At 45.0% G+C, this 22,646-nt stretch overlaps 1 protein-coding gene across 1 annotated transcript; it reads left to right on the top strand.

Moving 5' to 3' along the window:
• Nucleotides 1-850: 850 nt before the first annotated feature.
• Nucleotides 851-13,109, top strand: IL20RB (interleukin 20 receptor subunit beta). Its single transcript, XM_033074323.1, has 7 exons — nt 851-906; nt 3,861-3,998; nt 6,271-6,461; nt 9,122-9,246; nt 11,946-12,096; nt 12,352-12,497; nt 12,987-13,109. The coding sequence occupies exons 1-7, from the start codon at nt 851-853 to the stop codon at nt 13,107-13,109; spliced, it is 930 nt and encodes a 309-aa protein (XP_032930214.1).
• Nucleotides 13,110-22,646: the final 9,537 nt, after the last annotated feature.

Below are 22,646 nucleotides of genomic sequence, written 5' to 3'. Positions count from 1 at the left end.
GAAGTTGTTTAGAAGGGAAGTTTCTAATATTTACTTTCATCAGAGCTAAAAGTTTTTGGTGGGATTTGGTGGGATTTGGCCCTTGCTTACATTATCTGTACAGTCAGACTTTGATTTCATTTAAGTGACCTTTTGCAGAGCATGAGGAGCTTCCCCCTGAGCTTTGCCCTTCCTTTCCTCTGAAGGACCAGCCTGGAGCACACAGGGAGCTGCTGCTGCAGCCTGGGGATTTGGGCTCTCAGGTCTCAGCTGCATCCAGAGGAGCATCCTGCCTTCACTCCAGGTCAGGTGGGGAGCACTGGACTCTGGAAGATGGCAAAACCAGGATACACAATTTCCTGCTCAGCACACAGCCAGCACAGCCACCAGAAGGGAGGTGTTGGAGATAAACTGGAGCACAGGTCCCTCCCATCAGCCCAGAGGTGGCAGTGCTTTGTGCAAGGACACAAGACATGGCACAGGAACATGAGGAATCTTCCTGGTGCTTGGAAGCATCAGGTTTGGGGCTGAGCAGAGGAGTGAGCATTTACAGCTGTATGGAAAAACCCAACATACCTCTCCCCCCTTAGCTGGCCTCTGTCTGAGCTGTGTAACCTCTCAGGGAGGGAGGCAGAGTTGCCCCATCCAGCAGAGAGCTGCACAGACCTGCACAGAGCTGCTGGCAGCAATTACCTGGGCACTCCCTGCAGCTGCACCCTCCCAAACAATCTTTGTGCCTCTTTGGCACTCCAGGCAGGCAGCAGGAGCTTCACTCTGTCCTGGAGTCTCCACGCTGCCCACCATGGCTGGCTCAGAAAAGGATCCCTGGCTGGGAGGGGAAACTTCTCAGATGTGTCAGAGGGTGGGCAAAATGTCACCAGAGCTCGTCTGCTTCTTCCTCTGTGCTCTGAGTGCACCAAACCTCTCAGGTAAATGACTGAAAGATGTGAGTAACAAAATCTTTCCTCCTTTTGTTCAATATGCCTCAGCAGCACTTAAGCCCAAGGAGTATGAGGTCAGGTGATCTTGAATTTTAATTATTTTTCTAAAATGAGTGTCAGAATAAGCAAATGAAAAAGGCAATCTGTAAATTCTGTTCTGCAGGTCATTTCTGAGCGCTAAAGGGGTATTTCAGTTTGAAGGAATTTAAGTAATGCTGTATTTGTCCCTGCTCCTTTGCTGTTCTGTCAGAAGCTGAACTCTCAAATCTTCTTTCAGTGCTGATGGCTCTGAGCATGGGCATGCTCTGCCTGTGGAGTGGATGCAGGGTCAGACAGGATACAAATGCTAATTAATAGCTCAAATTGTTTCTCTGAGGGTCTCCTTCACCCTGGGAGGAGGCTGTGCAACTGGCAATCTGCTTCTCCAAGTAACACCAGACCCATCTCAGAGGCACTTGGTCTCAAATCTCCTGACTGCATTCCAGTGTTTGCAAAGCCAGTCCTCTGCAAGGCAAACATGGCTTGCCAAGTGCTTGGGTTTTCCCTGGTCCAGATTTCCTAAATGTGCCATTTTGGGTTGTTTCAACAACATTCTGGTTGTCTTGTGCTCCAATTTTTTTCCTCTGCCTCAGAAAAAAATAATTTTACAGCTGCCTCTTAAATTATAGTCTTTAGATGCTCAGACATAATCCAGTGACAGCACCAAGTGGTTTCTGCTGGGAAAGTTTATTCTGAGCAATAGGAAAGATTATGACAAATGTGTTTTAAAAGATGACAGAGCTGGGCAACTATTATTTAAAGAAATGTGGGGTTGTTTTTGCTGTATTTTTGCTTAAGGCCTGGCTACCTGAGTGCTGTTTCCAGGCAGGAGCACTGCTGCCTGTGTGGGTAGTGACTGCCAGCCTCTCACACTGACACAGACAGGAGCAGGGAAAGGTGGCAGAACTCACACTGTGTCTGCCATTCTCTTGGCCTCGACCTGGAACACAAAACATCATGTCCCAGTCTCTGTCTGAGCAGAGAGCTTTGGTTTGGTTGCATGTTGATGCCCTGTGTTCCTGTCGAGCCCAGGGGTCTGGCTTTGGATTCTGGTGCTGGGGGCAGCAAAAGCCCAGGGGCATGCACCAGGCTCTTTCCTTTTGCTGTGAGTTTGTGTAACCAGCAGAGAGGGAGGGGTGTCCCCCCAGCCTGCAGGCTGGAGTTCTAGCCAAAGAGATTTTAGCATAATTTATTATCCTGTCTAAATTGCTATTTCTAGGACTTAGAGATGTATGGCTTTCATTTTCAACATTTAGTTATCAAAGAAATGCCTTTATCTTCTCAGGATGTTACAGACATTATTTTCTTGCTACCAGTGATTAGAATTCGGAATTCCCTTGCCAGATTCCCCTTCACTGAAATTTCCTCAAAGGAAGAGTCAGACCATGCTCCAAAATACACAAACCTGGTGGCACTATTGTCCCCCAGATTAGCAAAAGAAGATTAAACAATACAATGACTGGGAGTTAAAAAGACAGTGCTTATTACCACAACAGGAAGGATTTCTCAGCCTTATATACCAAGTCTGAGGCTCCTGTTTCTTCTTGTGTTTGTTGAACCCCTGAAAGGAGATCATATTTTGAATAAAGAAGTAATGTATTAATATTTTTACAGTGTTCACATACACCTAGCATAAGTAGTGGTGATAGTAGTGATGAAGTAACAGCAAGTAATGAGCAAATATTCCATTGTTCTATATTCACAGAGCAACAAGGATATTAAAATCTATCCCAGAGGAATGGAACTTTATCAAGCTTTATTTAAGGCGTTTTAAGCTGAAAAGCAAGACAGAAAAATGTACTAGAGTTGACCATGGATGGTTTTTTTAATTGTAATTCTCTAACACAAAGAGAATAAAAATACTTAATTAAAAGGGCCATCACCATTCCAAGTGGAAATGTATTCTTTGTGTAACAAATTAAATAGAATGCACTGCTGATAGGGTAGGAGACAAAAATGCTATTTACAGAGAAAATGCCATTTCTTTGGCATGGCTGGAGACATTAGGGTGAGAGTCAATGCCCTGGCTTGAATGAGTGCAGTTTGGCTTTTCCTGTGAGGCTGCTGGTGAATCCAAAATCAGATGGAAATGTGGCTCCCAGCCCTCTGGGTCCTGCCTGTGCTCTCTGTCCACTGCAATTTGTGTGATTATTGTTTCCTTTTCCTTCAAAATGAACAAACCAGAGCTGATGGATTATTTCAGCATTCAAACAAAACACTTCACTGTTTGTACTCAGTGTTGTTTATATAACCTAGAATTGTCTTTGCTCCTGCTGTTAAACTTGTATTTGTTAAAATTGCTTTGTGGGCTGCTGCAACAGATGGGTGGGAGAAACCATGAATATAATTGGCTTGGCTATGACACAGGATTGTGTCTAGAGCAAAAGTACTCTGGAAAAGCATGAACCTTTCCTCCAAACGATAACTTTCAGCATATGATGCCAAACAGAAACTTAAATCAGTGAGCTGCTTTTATAGAGGTACATACATTACCATTGGGTACAGAGTTTTTCCTAGTTAAAACAGGAAAGTATCCTAATTTCTGCAGGAACTTTTGTGGTTCAGCTGAAGTGAGATGGCAGTCACTGTGCCAGGAGAAGACTCACTGCTTTTGACAAGAAAAAAGTGCACTAAACCCAGCACAGCCAGGAAATGAAGATTGTTCTCACCTGACAGGAAATAACCCTTGGGCCATCAAAAGACTGATTGTCCAATTCAGAACTCTCTGCTTTTAAAATAGGTTTCTAGACAGTTTCATAATATAGAGTTTAGTATTATTGAATGCCAGAATTTTTTTACCAAAAATGTCCTGAAGTCAAGACTTGAAAATATCGGAAACCGTTCTTTGGGGTTTTTTTTCATTTTTCCCCAGCAAATTCATTTTTTTCCCTTTCTTTTTCTTGGAATTTTAGGAGGAGATGCTTTGTTGCCAGCACCTCAGAGTATCTCCATTCTTTCAACCAACATGAAACACTTCTTAACTTGGAGTCCTGTGATCATCCAGGGAGCAACTGTGAGATACTCTGTTGAGTTTCAGGGGTAACTACTTGAATTTTTTTTTATATTCTTTTTGCTTTTTAAACATTGTTTATCTCAACTTTAAGTTCTAATTTTTTTGATGTCTTGATTATAATCAGTTCACAAGCTTAAGAGAAGTTTGATGCTTTAGTACTGTTAATGAGAAGTGGGGGAATAATTCCTTTTGTTCCAGTTCTGGGACAGTGTGCAGGGTAATAGATACCTGAGTAATCCAAGGTGTGGGTCAATTCCAAATAAGAAATCTACCTCCATCCAAGAATTCAAAAGTTAAGATTTGCAATATTTTATTTAGAAGAGGAGAGAGAAAAACATTGAGATTTATTTTGTGTAAACCTTTTAAACATGTGACACACACCACAGGAGGTTTCTGATACATCTTGAGCTCTGACTTTTATTACAATATGGCTTTGGAACTGGGATGATCAAGTGAAATGAGTGGGCAAAGCTTGATGCATCAACACAGTGCTGGCTGTCCCCACCTCCCACAATATTGTGCTGCATTTGGCTCACAAACCTGGGGTGATTTTCTCCAGATGAGACCTAAAACACTCCCACGCTGGCTCCAAACTGTGGTGCTCCCACCCCAGTGCATCCCAGCAGAGGTTTCACCTGGAAAGCAGCCAGCAGCAGCCTTACTGCACAGACACACTCCTGCCAGACTGCTGCCTGTTTGTTGTTTTCTTTAAAAGAGCTCAGCAGCCATTAGTTGCTCTAAAGTTGTTTATTGTAAAGGCACATCAGTCTCCAAAGGCATAGAGTCACAAGCATTAAAATCCATGCTAAAAGTTTTCAGCAAAGAGTCCTAAATAGAAGTCAAGTCCCAGTCAGAAGTAGAATCAGCTCCTGTTCTAGGTCCCAGCAGGGCTGATGTTGCTGCTGCTCCTCCTGTCTTCTTCTGGGCAAGGATGATGGTGATGAGGAGAGGAGAAAGAGAGAGAGCAAAAGTCAATCTCTCCCCAGAGCATAGATTCTTATACACAAATTACCCAACAAGCTAAAAACATGAACCTGAACCATTATTTCTTAACCTATTAGAATTCTAGTTCCTTAGGTTATGTATAAACTGCACATATGGCCTATCTTGTTCTATCTAAAAAAATGCAAGCAATATTCTTACTATAGTTTTATTATGTCTAAAACTATGTTCTTGGAGCCTATACAGAAACTTGTTTCCAACACTGGTATCTAGGGCTATGTTTTTCAGCCTTCACTAGAACTTGTTCTTCTACACTGGTATCTAAGACCTTTACTCTTTAAAGCACTTAAAACATATTCTTACTTACTTAGCTAAAACTTAAACTTACACCTTTACTCCATGTATGAGTGGCTTAATATACAGTAATTTCGCGATTATAAGCCGCACCTGATTACAAGCCGCAATACAGAGTGTGACAAAAGGTATCTGTTCTATCACCATCTGTTGAGGGTGGGGCAGTGATCCTTATCTCCTTGGGAGATATTCTGCTAATGGGCCATCCATTGAAACCAGGCAGGGCATTGTTCTTTATCTTTTCACAACCATCCTTCCTCCAGCCAGTCATTTTCTGCTCATGGCCATTGAGTCCCACTGTGGGACTGATAAAATTACTGCATCCTATTGGGAGCTGCTCCAGCCAGGGGGAAGAGCCCAACATTTCTTACCAAGATAAAAACAGAGGTTTTGGGACACTGAGGGAGCCCCTTTCTCCACTGGACTCCAGAGGAAAACCGGATTTCTCCACATCACCACTGAAGCTCCGGAGGGAAACTGCACCTTGTACAGGAGCACTGCTCCAACTGAGCCACATCTGTCACTGCAGGAGGATGCAGCCACCATGGAATGGGACTGCTACCAACACCCTGCCTGACGGGGTGTCAGGTTGTACTCTGACTTTGTCAGGGTTTGGAGTTTGTTTCTTTGTAGTACTGTATTTCTATTTTAATTTCCCTAGAAAAGAACTGTTATTCCTAATTCCCATATCTTTGCCTGAAAACCCCTTGATTTCAAAATTATAATAATTTGGAGGGAGGGGGTTTACATTCTCCATTTCAAAGAGAAGCTCCTGCCTTTCTCAGCAGACACCTGTCCTCCAAACTAAAACAGCAACTTTTTGCACCTGATTATAAGCCACACTTCGGGTTCGGACCAAAATTTTAGTCAAAATGGTGCGGCTTATAATCGTGAAATTACTGTACTTCAGTTCCAAAGGTTTTAATTCAATCCCTGCTCTGTGGTTTCTCTCCGAAGAGCTCAGAGAGGCTCCAACACCGGCTGTATGCTCGCTCTCCACAGGGAATACGAGCGGGAATATGCCAACGGCAGCTGGATCCCCATCTCCGAGTGCTCCCTCACCACAGCCACGCTCTGCAACGTCACCCAGGACATCTCAGCCAGCGTGCCCTACAGGCTGCGCGTCAGGGCAGAGCTGGGGAGCGCCAGGTCCCCGTGGGGCACCACGGAAGGGTTCTTCACCCGCGCCATGAGTGCGTCCCGCGCGGAAATCACGCTGGGCTGAGCTCTCAGAGCTGGGTGGTGAGGGGCTCTCAGGGTCTGTCTGTGCCCAGAGCCCTCCCTGCTTCCCAGCTCCTCTCATTCTGCCTTGGGGGGTTCCCTCCTCAGACAATGTTCTTGGACATGAGTTCATCTCCAGGCAGAGCTAAATCCATCTGGGCTTGAATTTCAAGGGTTTCAAAGATAAGCAAGATGACTGCAGAAATTTCCTTTTGCAGGCTGGTCATTCTTACCCTTAAATTTAAAGGTTTCTGATCACCTAGGCTTGCTGTCATTTAATCCAAGTCACTTTTAGAGGTCCGGAACCTGATCCTAAGGCAGGAATGTTCCACCTGCCTGAAAATCCCAGTCCATGGCTCCCTCTTCCCATGGTATCAGATCTTTGAAGTAACCTCAGAAGAGGAGAGAAAAGTGGAACCCCCAGCATTAATTTCATCCTAGCAATGCAGGATGTTTTCTCCATGTCCTTCCAAGTCCTGCAAATCCTGAGGCCCAGCTCAACCCAAGGACTGTGTTGCAGCATAAAATGAGCTGCAGCAAATACTCTTTCCATGATTTCATGGAATAATTCCCTCTGTTCTCTGCCATGTGGTCAACTGCTTTCAGCAACAAAAACTGTGGTGGGAAAGCTCTGCCGAGGTCACTGTTAGACTGCAGCTCTCAGTCTGGGATGGGCAGCATTCACCAGCTTCAGCCAGGCAAGAAATTGTCTAAACCAGAACTGACCCAATATTAAAACTTCATCCATCTTTGGAAGTTATTCACAACTTCATGAGGGAGCAGTCCTCATTCACACAGAGGTCTTGGTCAAAGCAGCACTGTCACAAGTGCCACCTAAGCTGGTGGATGTGTCTCTGTGGGGAAGCACAGTCTAGAGAGTGCTTTAGATAAAAACTCCCTCCCGTTTCCAGCAGCTGTGGAGGCACAGAGAGAGGCTCAGACCACACTGTCAGGCAGAGACATTCCTGAGGGAGTGAGGGAAGGACATTCCTGAGACTGACAGGAGCAAAAGCAGCAGCTTCTCATGGTTCAGTGAAGTATTTGGCAGCTTGGTGCTGTGTCTTAGGGACCCCAAAACAGTCTCCTGACGAAGCTGTGACAGTCCGGACGCTGCAGCTTGCACTGGGATTCAATGTGAATGTGGCAGATGTTTAAAAGAGAAAGAAAAGGCACTGCAAGTTCTTGTCCTTAGGCATTTTTACTGCTCTGCTGTCACACCTCTTAGGAAACCTGAGTCTGAGGGGAGCTAAGGGATTCAAACACAGCCCACAGGTTCTGTGAGGACTCACAGACAGGCAGGGCAGCAGCACAGCCCCAGTGCCAACCCACAGGGGTAGAAGCCCATCAAGTAACACATGGAAAACACTTTGGAAAGATCTTCCTAAAGTAAACAATTTAGGCAGTCTTCCTCCTTCATTTCTCAGCATTCAATAGTTAGCTGATATCCAGTGTGCCAGCACAGAGGTAAATAGAAATGCTCCTGTTTGTACAGCAGCTGCATATTGCAATGTTCTTTTGTCAATGCATTAGCACAATATTTACTTTTAACCCCAAATTATAACAGGGTTTTGGTTTTTTATAATTTTGAGATGTGGTGCTAAGGAGATTTCCTCCATTTTTTTTTTCAGTTTGTCATTTAAAAGTACAAAGTAGATTTCCAGGCCTCCCATTTATGGCACACTTATCATGTACATGCTTGGATTTTATGTTTTCATATTGCTCAGTATTAGTGGCAATTCACTGAATGTAAGAGCAAATTCTATTAAGAACATCTCTTCTATATTGCACTATGCATCACTCTCCTCCCTTTCTTGAAGGCAAGGAGGTTGAAACAGATCTCAGCTACAGCAGAGTGGTAAAAAAAAAAAAGATAAGTGTGAATAATGGCACAGATAAATAGTGCAAACATGATCTCTGTACTGCCTTGAACTTCCCAGTTCATAAATGTACAGTGCACAGTTTCATCTATGCTCGATTGATTCTCATTATTTCACTCATATTCCTCACAGCAGAATCCCAGACAAAACCAAGCTTTGAATATCAAAGTAAGCAGGAAGCAAATCACCTAAAGATTTACTTGCATGCATTTGCAAAACCTGAAGTCACAGCATATCATCAGCCCAAGTCTGTCTAAAACCATGCAGACACTAAAAGAAAATCAGGATTCATGGGAACTACCCTGAGGCTCATAATGTTTTTTCCTTCACCTTTGAATAAGTGCCAAAATTCCCATAAAAAGCAGAGGTTTTTCAGCTCCTGATCTGTGTGCCAGAGCTGAGCTCGTGCCCAGGAGCACAAGGGCTGACCTGATCTGGTGTCCCAGCCTCTGTGCCCAGCTGGTTCTGCTGCAGTTGTTCACAGGGACCCTCAGGCCAGGCAGCTCCTCCACTGGAGAAAATTCAAAGCCTTTCAAGTTGTGTGCAGCTCAGCTATTGCCAAATTGCCATTTGCAATGCCAGTCATGGTCCTCTCCTGCTGGGAGTCTGCTCCTGTGAAGAGCAGAGAGGTTTGTGCCCCACTGAAGCAGCAGGTGAATGCTGTCCCACGGGTGGTGGCAGCCTCTCTCCCCTCCTGCCTGGCCAGGGGGGTTCAGGGCTGTCTCTGGGTGATGATGGTGGTCTCTGTGTTGCAGCTTCCCTGACCCCACCCCAGCTGAGGGTCCTGGCAGATGGGCACCATTTGCTGGTGGAGCTGGCAGACATGGGACCCTCCTTCCAGTTCCACGTGCTCTACTGGAAGAAGGGCCAGGAGAGCAGGGTGAGTTCACCTCAGGTTTGGGCAATAACAGAGGGATGCACACACATTGTCCAGAGCCTGTCTGCCAGTCCCAGCTCCTGCTGAAGGCTGAAGGACCTGCCTGGAGTGGATTTGTGCCACCTCACCCTGCACACACCAGTGGCTTGCTGTGGGCTCCTCTTGGAGAAGCTTGTCTGTTCTTCCCACATTTCCTTCTCTAGGAAAAGGAATCCCCTTTCATACCTTAACTATAGATAGAAACCAGGAGTCAGGAACCAAAGGTGTTTGTGCTGACATCTCCCTCTGAACATCATCTGCTCTACTCAGACTGGGATTGAGGTGTCACACACTGAGGTACTGACAAACTTTCCTGTTTCCTGAGCCAGAAATTGCAGCATTACTAGTCCTTGGTGGATTTTTGTTCCATTAATTTATCTGTTCTGGCTTTCAATCTGTGTAAACTTATAGCTTGTACAACTTCCTGCAATGAGGAATTCTGCAGCTTAACTCTTGTGCAGTCTCAACCTTGATTTGGGGATGAGAGAGAACAAGAACAATTATTCCCCATTCACTTTCTCTACCTTCCTATTCTATTCTTCCTTTGCATTAGTTTAATATTCTGTATCTTTTTCCAGGCCAAGGACTCTCAGACTACTTAGCTGCTCCCTGTGGAAACCCTGACAGCTATTTTTATATTTACCAGGGTGGGCAGGGAGAAACCTGCAGGGTCCAAGGTGCAGGAACACTCTGTGTTAGCACCATAAAACAAAACAAGTCTTCCCACTCCCTTGTCTCTCCAGCAATTGTTGATGTGACTACCACAGAGCTGATAATCCCATGGAAACTGAACCCTAGGTCCCTGTTTCTGATGAAGGATGCTGTGAAAATGTAGGAGGAAAATTCTTATAATTCCACATTTATCAATATTGAATTGCATTTATTGCTTTATTACCAGATCCTCCTGCTGTTCTTCAAATTGTCTGTCATCTTTACTATTGTGAAGTGGGTTTTTAGTAGCAGTATCAGTTTTCATTTTCCTTCCTGATCACCTCCACTAATACCTGAGTCCCCTCCATGACTTCCTGCCACTCTCAATCAGCAATTTATTCATACAAAAGTCCTTAGACTGTGAGGAGGCATCAGGAGCACGACTGCCCACTGTGAAATCCAGCTAGATGAGATCAACCTTGTCCATGGGCTGACACCTTAAAAACAATCAATGGGTTTGTATCGGATTGTGTCTTATGAATAAAATACCACATCTTCTTCAGTATGTGATCTTAATGACCTCAACATTAATTCCAAATTTCAGAATACTTTCTACCAGCTGGACTGTTGCAAACATTAGTTTTGCTGGTCAATACAAGTCCTATGCTGGGACTCTTAATTGGGTTTTTTTTATTATTTTTACATTTGACATGTCTCATTTTTGCAAGAGGTCACCCCAGGTAGTCCCAGACCTGATTTTGTCCTTGAAATTTTTTCAAACTAATGGCCCTCCATATCATGTTTCTGTGGAGAAAGCTATTTTGATGGTGGGAAGGACTTGCCCTGCCAGGAGAGCCCTCCTGGCGTGTTGGAGTTTTCCATCTGTGTGTGGAGCTGGAGGCTGATCAGACCTTCTGTGAGAACAGGTTTGCATCTGCAGCACAGAAAGAGGAGCAGTTGGGGAGCTGTTACCCATCCTCTCATGGCTGGGGACACTGGAAACTGCAAATTCATTTTGCTAGCAATGAATGCAGACCTATTTATGGCAATAAAACAATGTACTGCTGATCACAGGCTTGTAAGCTTTGCTGGAGTGTGTTACAGTGGCTCACACCAAATTCACTCACCCCTCACTAGTCCAGTCCATCCCCTCTCTGAGCTCTCACACCCCCATCACAGCATGGTGATGATTTTGCATCCATCACACCCAGAAAAATCTCCAGTCTGTCGAGATCTCGGACATCCCCCTCCCAACAGGGCAGCAGGTCCTGTTGTTGAGGTCCAGCACCACCATTATGACTCTTTGGCTTACATCTCCCTCCTTCCATCCCCTCTTGCCCTTCCCAAAGTGTGTGGGCTCATTCTGCACTCCACTGGGCTTTCTTGTTGGCTGCTTTCATCCTTCTTTTGTTCTGCTCTTCTCCTGCTGCCCCCTCCTTCTCTCACTGGACAAGTATCATGGTGATGCCAGATCATTTTTGTGTTTCCTCTTTTCTATATCTCTATATTCTTTACACATGTTTTTGGAGCTCTTTAGCCTGCTATTGCATTCCTAGCTCTTTTTTCCAATACTTTTCCCCTGATACACAGAAAGACAAAACATATTCCAAAGCCCCTATCCTGTCTTGGTTTTTCTTAGAAGCCAAGGTTGGAAGAAAGCTCTTTGAGACACATTTTCACCAAGAAACTTCAGCTCCATGTGAGAGGGGAGGATTTAGAACTTGGAGGGGGGACGTTGCATCAGCACTTGTGCTCCTAATTGGTGCTTTTTGTCAATTATGCTAATTTACTAAACTTAAATCTATATTCACCCTGAGGGGGTTGGGTTTTGTGGACATTTTCCATACCTGCCCCTGGAGGTCTCCTATAATGATAACCTTTGTATTACCCCCTGTACTAAGGTACAAAGGTGTGTTGTTTCATTCCTAGGCTCTTTGGGGCATCAATAGCAGAGATGTTTGAGGCTAGATCCTTGCCTGTGCCCTGATGCTTGGTGTTTGGGCCTGTGACAGGTGCAGCAGAAGGTGACGAGGGAGGTGAGCTCTGTGGTTCACCTGGACACCATGGAGGCAGGAGCTGAGTACTGTGTGAAGGCCCAGGCACACGTGGAGGCCATCAACAGGAGCAGCAGCTTCAGCCCCACGCAGTGTGTGAGGGCACAGGGTGAGAGCCAGCTGCCCTCCTGCTCCCTGCTCTGCTCATGCCAAAGCTCCTCCCTTGGATTCCACCCCAAACCTCCTGCCCTGTGTGCAAAGGTGCTGTTTGTCCCTTGGGAGAGGTAAAATGGGCACAGGATTTGCTGGGGAGGATTTCCTCAGGGTGGGTGCAAGAGCAGCCAGAGAGGGCTCAGGCTGCCTGCAGGGAGTGCTTGGTCCCTGCAGTGTCTCTGAGAAGTTTTGCTGCTTCTGTCATTTCCAGGTGACACATCCCTGTGGCTGGTTACTGCCCTCATCTCGTCTGCTGGCTTTGCTCTGGCAGCTTTAACCCTGCTTTTCCTTACCTGGAAAATCAGTAGAATCTTCCAATATTTCTTCTGCCCCACTGCTGTCCTGCCAGACACACTGGTAACTTTTTTTACTGTGTTTTATTGGTATTTGTATGCTGGGTTTTCACAGGAGGATGGGGCAGGCAGAAAAAGCAGGTTCCCAGGAAGCCTTGCCCATCCCAGAGTGGGAGCTGAGCTGCGGGACCAGCAGCCCCGAATGGCTGCGCAGCTGTCACTGCCTTTGGCCCAAGCCCTGGGCAGGGAAGCTGCTCCTGGGGCTTCTGGGGAAAAGGCTTGGGAGGCAGGACTGACCCAGCCTGAGCAGCTGCTCCATGTCCCCTGCTCCCCTCTGAGCTCCTCAGTACTTGCTAAGGAGAAATGCATCCAAAGCTCCTCAGGAATGTGTTGAAATGTCCAGTTCAAGTGAGAATGCAGGTTAGCAGCTTCTGAGGCTGTGGGTTCTCTGGGCAGCTGTGGCAGGAAGGATGAGAGGGACACTTTGTGGGGAAAAGGACAAGCAGACCCTCAGCAGCCTGAGGGTGTTTGAGTGAGTGCATTTGTTTTCCAGAAAGAACCAGAGCCCCCCACCCAGCTGATCCTGAGGGGCAGTGAAGAAGCTGAACAATGTGACCTGATGGTGGTTGTGGTGCCCTCAGAAGTTCTCCAGCTGTGGATTCAAAAAGCACTTTAGAACACCCCAGAAAACAAACAGCCCCATCTTCATCCATCTACATGCAAAGCAAGTAGAGGTGACAGCTGCCAGCTCCTGTCCCTGCCCTTCACCTCCTCACCCAGCAGCAGACATGGGCTGGCCACGCTCCCTTTTTCACATTGCTGCTGCCAAGGCAGAGCTCACCACAGCAACACATGGAGAGCACAGTCCTCTGTTCCAAATCACCTCAGCCTCGGAACAAGCAGGGGGGAAAATGCAGACCCTGAAATGAGGTGAAGTTCTTTGAAAAGGGCAGTGAATGGATCTGAGCATCCTAATCTGTGCTCAGGTGACAGTGCTGGTGCCACCAAAACTTGCAGACAACGCCATGAGGGATGCCTGGCTTTCAGCAGGGCTTGGGAAGGAGTGATGTGGGAAACAGCCACATTTCAGAAGTGGTTGGAGGGAGCACTGGGAGCCTCCCAGGGAGCAGAGCTCTGCAAGACCAGCAGCACCACTGACAATGTACAGCTCCAAAATCACCTAGTCAGGGAGCCAAAAATGCAAAAGCTGTGTATACATCAAGGAAAAACCAGGACCTTTAGGGAGAAGAAAATTAGGGGTGAATTATTTAAATTAGAGAGGATTGAGTAGAGAAAGATTGGGAAAAGACAGAGAAAGGTAGGCTCTAGAAATACTAAAAGAAATGGGAAAAGAGAAAAAAAGATGCGTGAATAGTGGTCAGGATTGTCCAGGGTGCCTGCTGGCTACCCCTGTGGTTCAACACCATACCTGAAACAGGACAGGGATTATTTCACACAAGGCACATGTGTTGCTGTGGTCACAAGGGCCAGAATAAGTGGCAAATGCAGCTCTTATCTTGGCAAACAGAGGAGTATCAGGCTGGATGGATCAAGCATCACAGCATTACTGTCTAGTGACCATTCCTGACCTGACAACACCATTATCCTCCAGGCATTTTGTCCTATTGAGGAAGGAAATTGCCAACGACAAGAGAAATTCCTCCTAAATACAGATAAAATACAGGTGTTGTGTATATTGCAATTATGGCTGTCACATTGGAAAAAAAATTATCTATCACCTCTTAAGCAGAGACTTGTGTCAGCAGGGCATGAATGAAAAGACATAGATCTGAGAAGCTTTTTTCAAAAGCTCTCTGGTTTTAATGAAACTCGAGACATCTCATAGAATGCACCTTTTCCAGTTCCATTCTTGCAGCCTTGTGTGAGGCCATGGGGTGGCAACAGAGCACCGTGGAAAGGCAGAAGTGACTCAGGAGTCTGTACCTGTGTTCTGCCAGGCAATGCATTCCCTGGCTCCTGGCCAGCACCTCATTTTCCTGTTGCAGCCCACTTGCTTGGTTTATTCCTGTCTCATTTGCTTCTTTCTAGACAATATTGGAGTGCAGTGCTTTGGTGTTGAATTGTAAGATTGGTATTGTTGAATATTGAGTAAATCCAGGGTGACAAAATCCACACAGGTTTGGGCTTTGACGACTCAGCATTCATTATTAGTTTGTTGATAATTAACTGGGAAATGCCTGGTTACAAGCACCCATGAGATGCTGGGCCCAGAGATGATTTGGAAGCAAAGAGGAAAAGGGCATTTCCATGGGCTGATAAGACAGGTGCCCAGCAGCTCTCACCCTCCTCACCCTCCCTAAACCAGCTGGAGCAGCAGTGGGAGCAAGCAGTGAGTGATGCTGGCAGTGAGCTGCAGAGTCTTTGGGGAGCACAGGCAGCACAGAACTTCAGCTCCTTGCAGGGTCAAGGGCTCTTGGTCAAACATCCCTTTCTACAGCTTTGCCCAGTGCTTGGATTTTCAAGGGCAGCTCCACATCACAGAGGCCTTGGTAGTGGGGCTGGTTTAGGCAGTGCCATGCCTCACATTTATCCTTTTTTTATATCCCTTTGATTCAGATGAGTTCTGTGTCTTGATTTCTAGACATGCAGGAAATTATCCTCTGGCTTGTCCATGCCATAGGTCCGAGAAGCCTCAGCAACTCCTCTATCTCTTCCCTCTCCCCCCACTGCTGCATTTTCAGAATCACAGAATCAGAATCCTCTGAGCTGGAAGGGGCCCACAAGGACCAACAAGTCCAACTCTTAAGGGAATGGCCCATATGGGCATCAAATCCACAATCTTGGCATTATTAGCATCCTCCTCTAACCAGCTATGGCAGCACCAGCAATTGTTCAGGAGTATATAGAAAAGAAGGGAAATAAAAAGCCATTGAATGTGAAGGGCTTTTAAAAAAATATCTTAATGCATATTTTCCAGCTGCACATTAAGCACAGAGCATATGTTTCTTCCTCACTTGCAATAACAGATTTTATGTCCTTCCTCATTGCCAATAAAGCAGTTAAACTGTTGTAGAAAACTGCACAGACAACATTAAACAAAAGAAACCCGAGAAAAAAAAATCTTAAAATAGGGACATGGGAGGGAGCTGTGTAAGTGCCACTGCCACCTTAGCAGACTATTCTCAATTTGCATTAGGATATTCCAGTTAATGGCAGCTTGAAGCCAAATTTGAGATGGTGATTGAAAATGCTTTTCAACCTTCTCCTTTTGAAGAATGTGCTGCATTTTGTTAAGCCTGAAAATCGTGGTAGAGAACGAGAGCAATTCCCCTGCCAGGCACACAGGAGCAGGGTGGCATTGGCACAGGCAGCTGCCATCAGTGACCCCTTAATTCATTTTCCTGCTATCCAAAAGTGAATTTTGGCATGGCAAACACTGTCTTGGATAACTGATTTTGCTGCCACCACCACGATACCACCTTGCAAAAAGGCCCAGAGCAGTCACCACAGTGATGAATCTGTATAGATGAGCTTTGCTCAGTTCCTTTCCCTTCAGGAGGAACTGACTCCATTTCTTTCAGAATAAACTTTTCTACTTTTCTCAAAAAGTGTTGCATGGAAATAAAGCACAAACCTGCATTGACTTTTTAGTGAGTTTGGTTTTGTGCTTCATCAGCTGTGGGATGTGAGTCCAAAAACTCAACCTTTTTGTGAAGACTTTGTAAGGACAGAAGAAATGGTAATTAGAACAGCTTTCAAAGAACAAATTAAGGAGATCAGCATAAAAACTATTGATTACCTGAGCGTTTGAGTGGAGTTACATATTGCTGCATTGACAAGAAAGCAAGGAATTCAATTATCTGTTCCATGACACTAACAGGCTGGAATGTAGGTTAATTTTTCTTCTGAGGTGTATTTCATCAGAATTATATTGCTTTTTGCATTTTTTATACAGTCCAGAATTTCCCTCTCCAATCAAACTGAGATCTTTAACTTGATAAATTACCATTTTACATTTCCTGCATTATTACTTTATGTTTTGTCTCTTTTCTTACAAAACTCAGAAGTAACCAAAAGCACTCCTTTGACTACAAATCAGTTCTGTTTCTTGTAAAGGTGATACTCTGTCCTGCAGAGAGAACTGCTACAAAAATAATAAACATCCAAACCAGAGACAGATATTTATTGTTTCAAGAATTTGCCTACAGATGATTCTGTTGCTATTACAGTGCAAAACTGCAGAAACAGAAAATTACTCAGTTCATGTCTCATGTGGTGTTTCTCAGTAAATGGAACTATTAAAAAAAATCAGAAATTACTAAATCAAGGTATAAAAGCAATTAAAAGATGGCAAGGTTAAGTGAAATTGCCCAAGTAAATACTGCACACGGAGCCCTAATTTGGTTTCCTGGAGCTCATGGGCTATAATTTAAATGTTACTACAGAAATGGCCTCATCTGAGGATTTTAATTTCCATGATCTGCTTGGGATCAGCCCAGACCTTGGTCAAGAGCCAAGGACATGCTGTCCCTATGCATGGGGTCCTGCCACAGACACCCTGCCCACCCACAGCCCCAGCCCCAGCCCCAGCCCCAGCCCCAGCCCCAGCCTGGGGGGCAGCAGCTCCCTCTGCATTTACACATCCTGCTGGAGTCCAGCAGGGACAGGAGCACAGCCAGCCTGAGCTCTGCTGGTGTGGCCGCTTTTAATGGTGTTCAGGGCTGACTTGAGGACAGTCTAGGGCAATACCTGATTTAAATTAAAAAATAATAATAATAATTGTATTATTCTTTCTTTGATCAGACATCTGAACCCAGAGAGTGAGGTCTGTTTAAATACCAGGCAGAGGTTTAAGTCAATACATTCCACCTGCCCGACAATTCCCATTTGGCAGAATTATTTTAACTGAGTGCTCTATATCTGTATCAAATCCTGCAGTCTCTGTTCAGAGTGTTGTACTAACATATACAAATGCCAGGGATCTGTGAAACCTGGATGATTTGGGCACTACCAGTAGAGCCCATGGTGGAGGAAAGGAACTTCTCTTCAAAGATGCACACAGCCTCAGAGATAAGTAGAGAGGTAGAGTGTTCCCTACCTGAGACCTTGCAGGTTGCCAAGAATAGAAAGGACTTTTCCCCCTCCAAAACCCAGTCAAGGAAGGGGTTGGGAAGAGGAAATATTCATGACCAGCTGTGAAGCTGGAAATACAGCTCCCAAGCTGAGCAGTCAGCATGATACTGCTGAACTTTTTCCTCCTATAGCTTCATTCCCATTCAGGTTCCCAAAAGATTCCTAACATTTTCCTTTTGAAGAATTGCTCTCTCATTTTGCCCCTTTGCTGAGGCCAGAGAGCTCACACAGCCCTGTGAGAGTGGTCTTTGATACCAGCCAGCTGCTGCTCTGTGCTTTTTATCATAGTATGGTCTCCAAACCAGCCTTCCACTGCAGCCTCCCTCCCTGCTCTCTGCTTTCACTCTGCTGAGTGTCCTGCTCGTCCTCCAGGTTGCTCATATATCTCCTCCCTCCTGCTGCTCTCCAGACAGGCTGATGGCTAACATTTTCCCTCTTTCTGCCAAGTCCTGGCCTTGACTCCCTCTTCTGCCATCTGCTACAACTTCATTGTGGAATTTGACATTGTTCCCAACACTCTGCTGGGTTTGGTGCTGCCTCAGAAGTCCTGCAGTTTGGAGGATGTCTCTCCCCATGACACTCTGTGCCATTTTGGGACAGTTCTACCCAGGCCTTCTCAGTCAGTCTGGCATTTTCTTTGTCACTTTTGCATCCTCGTTCACTTTCCTTCCCATGCACTGTGAAATGCTGTCCCAGCCAGGCAGGAGCTTTCCCTGCACCAGCCCCTGCCTTCTGCCTGCTGACCTTTTCTCTTCCCCTTGGAACAGTTATGCAATTACCTGCCTCTGCTCTGGAGAGGCATCTTTGCCACTGTGCTTTGCTTTTAGTATTGATCTCTTGATTTTTAGTTTAGTTGCTTTGTCTTCTGCTCTGCTCCTGGGGGAGAGATTTCTGCTCAAATTGAGGTTTGCTGCTGAAATGTTCAAAACCTGCTGGCAGTGTGTATAAATGGGCTGTGTTCTGTAACTTCTCTCTCAATGTAGACCAAACACAGTGTCTTGTCACATTCAGCTTCCAGAGCCAACCTGACCATCCTGCCTTCCTGTGGCAAGCAAACCTTGCCCTCACCCTCAGCATCACTGCCCTGATGGGACCATGGGCACATCCCTGGGGTTCTTGATGCCCTGGCTTGGAATACACCCCCAATGACACAATGTGCACCCATTTTCTGCAAGTCTGCATCCCTGCACATAAGCAACCTCTCCTGCTCTGCTCTGGTAAAGTCTATTTCCCCAAGTGCATTTTGCACAGGGTCCAGTTTCTGCAGAGAAGATACAGAAACATGAAGCTCCAGGTAGAGATCTTGCTCAAACAAATCTCCCTGATCACTCCTTTCTGAACTAAAATCCCACTGCAAATCATAATCTACCACTTAAAATGCCTGGACATATGGATGAATCCTAATCATGGGAAAAAAATGCATGGACATACAAATAAGCAACATTATTCTTCATATAAATGAGACCAAACGCACACAGTTTACTCCTCTGCCAGGCAGAAACTGAAAACTGCAGACATTTAAATGTTCTAGTTCTGTCCCTAAAAATACATTGATAAGAGAAGGGAAAAATGTCTTTAAAAACACAACAAGCAAGTAATACAAATTAATTCATGTGTAGTTAGTGAATTAGACACTTCCAAAAGCACAGTGGGATATGACAATATATAACTTTATATGAGTATGGAAATCAGATGCCTGGGTTATAAAAGAGCTTGTTTGGGTAATGAACCCTTTGACATTTCTCAGCTCTGCTCTGTTTGTTGTGGCCACTTTTGCTCTGGGGCTGCTTTCATGACAGGCCAGGGTGCCCAGGAATACTGAAAGACTCACAAGCTGCCATTAAGGCTTTGATGTGCAAGAATGCTTCTTTAATTGCAGCAATAAAGAATGAAGTGGCTTCTGCTTTTAGAGTTCTTCTTAAGTGGGCCTGTAGCTTCTTGTAATAACTTAGACATATCAAAGTTAGCCTTAACAAACATTAATTAAACTTTCATCTTCATCCAATCCAACTGTCAATTGTGAGGAAATAATTCTTGTAACTCCAAGACAGAAAAATGTCTAATTCAGGATCAAAAGTAGGATAGCATTACACCTAATTCACTCCCACCAGAGGTGGGCACATGTGAATAGCTTGTTGGGAATTGCCTCAGGAGTGTTGTGCTTGCTCAGCCCTGACCTTTTGGACTGCCTCTTCAGGCAACTTAGCCAGTCAACTCTCCCAGACACGAATCAAGACATGACTCAGACCTGTCACTTCTTTTCATCTCCCTTCCTCTCCACCAGCTGCTGGAAGAATTAAATGCAGATAGCAGATGAGTGCAAATCTGCTGGCATCCCCGTCCCACCCAGCTGTGACACAAGAGCAGGGCTGGCTGGTGCAGCTGGTGCTGTTTGGGACCCTGAGGTGGCAGGAGGGTGCCAGCAGTCCCTGAGGGGCACAGGCAGGATGAGCAATGCTGGCCACTGACCCCAGCATTCAGAGCAGGTCCTCTGGAGAGGGCACTCAGGGATGTTTTGTTGACTGCCCAGTGATGCTGGACAAAGGAAATTTTTATGGGAGAAGCAACAGTTTATTTTACCACTTTCATTTCTGTCAAGACTACTAAAGGTCTTTGCTACAGTACTGTCAGAAACCATTTTTTGCCTGGTTGCTTTAGGAACAGGAAGAATTTCCTGAGCAATCTTCTTGTCCTTGCCTAAATGCCCACAAGCAAAGTATGTGAAAGACACACTGCAAGTCATAAGTTAAAGTGAAGACCAAGATTTCCTGTGGTATCAATATTCAGCCCACCTCCACATGGACCCCCAGGGGCTGCCCGTTTGCTGAGGGCTTAATTTCTGTCAGAAAATCAGGATTGTGTCTCAGCAGCATCTCTGAGATGAGCAGGACTGTACAGCCCAGCCTGTGTGCTCAGAGTGCCAAGCATCACTGCTGAGCACAGACTGCTTTGGGTCAGAGCTCCAGGAAAAAGATAAAATCTGGGGTGAAAAGGGCAAAAAGGAGCCTGAGAGTGGAGTGAGAGAACAAAAACTTCACAGCTGGGTAACACGATCTGAGGAAATGTGTACAGTATTTATATCTCAACCCTCTTCTCTAAATATAAAAATAAAACCCCTTCAGTGACTGAGGTAAGGAGAAACTTCCCATTTTGCTGGACAGAGCAGACACAGGGGAGGTATATTGGGGGCACACCAATAATTCATATTTACTGTGCAAAGAAAAAGAGATAAAGATGATCTGTGCAGAGCTCTATGTCAAGGGAGGGAAATTCCAACTAGAAAAGGAGATTTTGAGCCATTTGCAAGACAAATGAATTGAACAAGTGAATCCTGTGGCTCTGTGGTGCTGAGAAAATGCAAAGAGGAGCTGCCAGGAGGGGTCCAGTCCAGAGTGGCAGGAGGAGCTGGGAACTCCAGTGACAGCTGAAAAGGACAAAATAAACATATGAGGAAGCCCAGGAAGACAGAGCTATAAGAAATGAAAATTTAAATCAAAGCTATAGGGGGGTTAAGATGTTGATTTAAATCCAGCATATAATCCCATGCATTTGACATTGCTGGTTCCAAATAAACACCCAGACTGAGCTCAGCATGTCCCCATCAGCCCCAGAGGACCCAAAAGTAGGGCTTCCTCTCACTTCAGTGAATGGTGCCTCTGTTTTCCACTAGTGAAAAACAGAGCCTGATTGAAAGATTCCTTTTGCAAAAGCTATCATTATTTTAAATCCTCTGGGTCAAATTCTTTTTGTACACAAGTAAATACTGAGTAACTACAATTTGCACTGCTCCTATAAGAAATACTAAAGGAAAAGGGGTTACTATAACCTGTGAAGGTGTTTTTTCTGACAACATCAGAGAAAAGTTATTGCTGCAAAAAGGTTTTTAAAGATTCTTGTAGCCACAACCTGAAAATTACATCTCTGTAGCATCCAAGCCCTTCTACGTTATCATTAAGGATAATACCACGTAAATACTACTTAATCCAGGCATCTGAACTGCCTTCTGCAACATATGTATGATCCTTCCACTTTTATACACAACAAATCTGATAAACAGAGATTATATAAAGAGAAGTCATTGGAGTATTACAAAATGAGTATAGCACAGAAGAGTTTCCTTCTTTTCAAGTAATCCAAACAATGAAAAATAAAACTGGTTTCCTTTAGGAAGAAGAAAATTATTCATATTTTAAAATTATCTGACTGAGCCTACTTTACTTCTCAGTATGCTCAGTATTTTAAAATGCTTAAGAATCTGAAAGTTCTGTATCACAAAACCCCCCAGATCTCTGCTTTATTTTCTTTTTTTTTCTTTTTAATTTACTGCCACCATGTCAGTTCTCAACAGCTCTGCCAGTCTGAAAAACAAGAACGAAGAAGATAAGGAAGAACAGAAATAGAAATATCTGTCAGGATTAGGAGTAAAAACCAAATATAAGAAGTATTTAGGACAAAATTATCCCAGATAACAAAAGTCTTGGCCGCCCACCCCTCAGGGAGATGGGCACAGGAGAAGCAGAACGTGCAGGCATTGGCGCTGCAGGCCAGTGAACACAATCCACAGGGCAACAGGTAGAGAAAATTTGTGAGAAAAGAGCTGTAAAGACCTATATTCACACTTGGAGAAGTGTGATGATTCAGATGCTGGCAGCCACTTGAAAGACAGTCCTAAAGAACAGCACCAGCTTTCTTGTGAAGGCTTTCTGTCAAAGTTTCAAGTGCTTTGTTTATTCCTTTTAGCAAGTGGATAACCCTGAGATATACAGGAACACCACAAACACATTACTGAATAAATGTCCTGCAACATAAAAATAATTGAAGTAATAATCCTGTGGTCCTCTGAATAGCTATCACCTCGATTTTTTTGCATGCAATTAAAACCAAGGAAAGAATGCTGATGACTTGGGTGCAAGATGTAATGCTGGAAGGGCTGGGGCAGGGAGAGGTGCTGTGCAATTCCAACAGGACAAGGAGAGACCACAGGGCAGACCTGGCGCTGAGGAGGTGGCACTCATCAGGCACAGGCAGGAGTGGGCAAGGCCAAGGCTCTTGGGTACAAAGTTGTTTCATCAAACTTGCAGAGCTGCCATCACAATTGTTCTCACAGAGCCCTGTGAGT

Source organism: Catharus ustulatus, chromosome 16 (assembly GCF_009819885.2).
Source record: "Catharus ustulatus isolate bCatUst1 chromosome 16, bCatUst1.pri.v2, whole genome shotgun sequence".
Taxonomy (NCBI): Eukaryota; Metazoa; Chordata; class Aves; order Passeriformes; family Turdidae; genus Catharus; species Catharus ustulatus.
This window is presented reverse-complemented; position numbering and strand designations above follow the sequence as displayed.

Coding starts and splice junctions, on each gene's coding strand:
- IL20RB (XM_033074323.1), top strand. CDS start 851: ATGTCACCAGAGCTCGTCTGCTTCTTCCTCTGTGCTCTGAGTGCACCA. Junction 907..3,860: donor CTGAGTGCACCAAACCTCTC/AGGTAAATGACT, acceptor CTTTCTTTTTCT/TGGAATTTTAGGAGGAGATG. Junction 9,247..11,945: donor AGAAGGGCCAGGAGAGCAGG/GTGAGTTCACCT, acceptor GGCCTGTGACAG/GTGCAGCAGAAGGTGACGAG.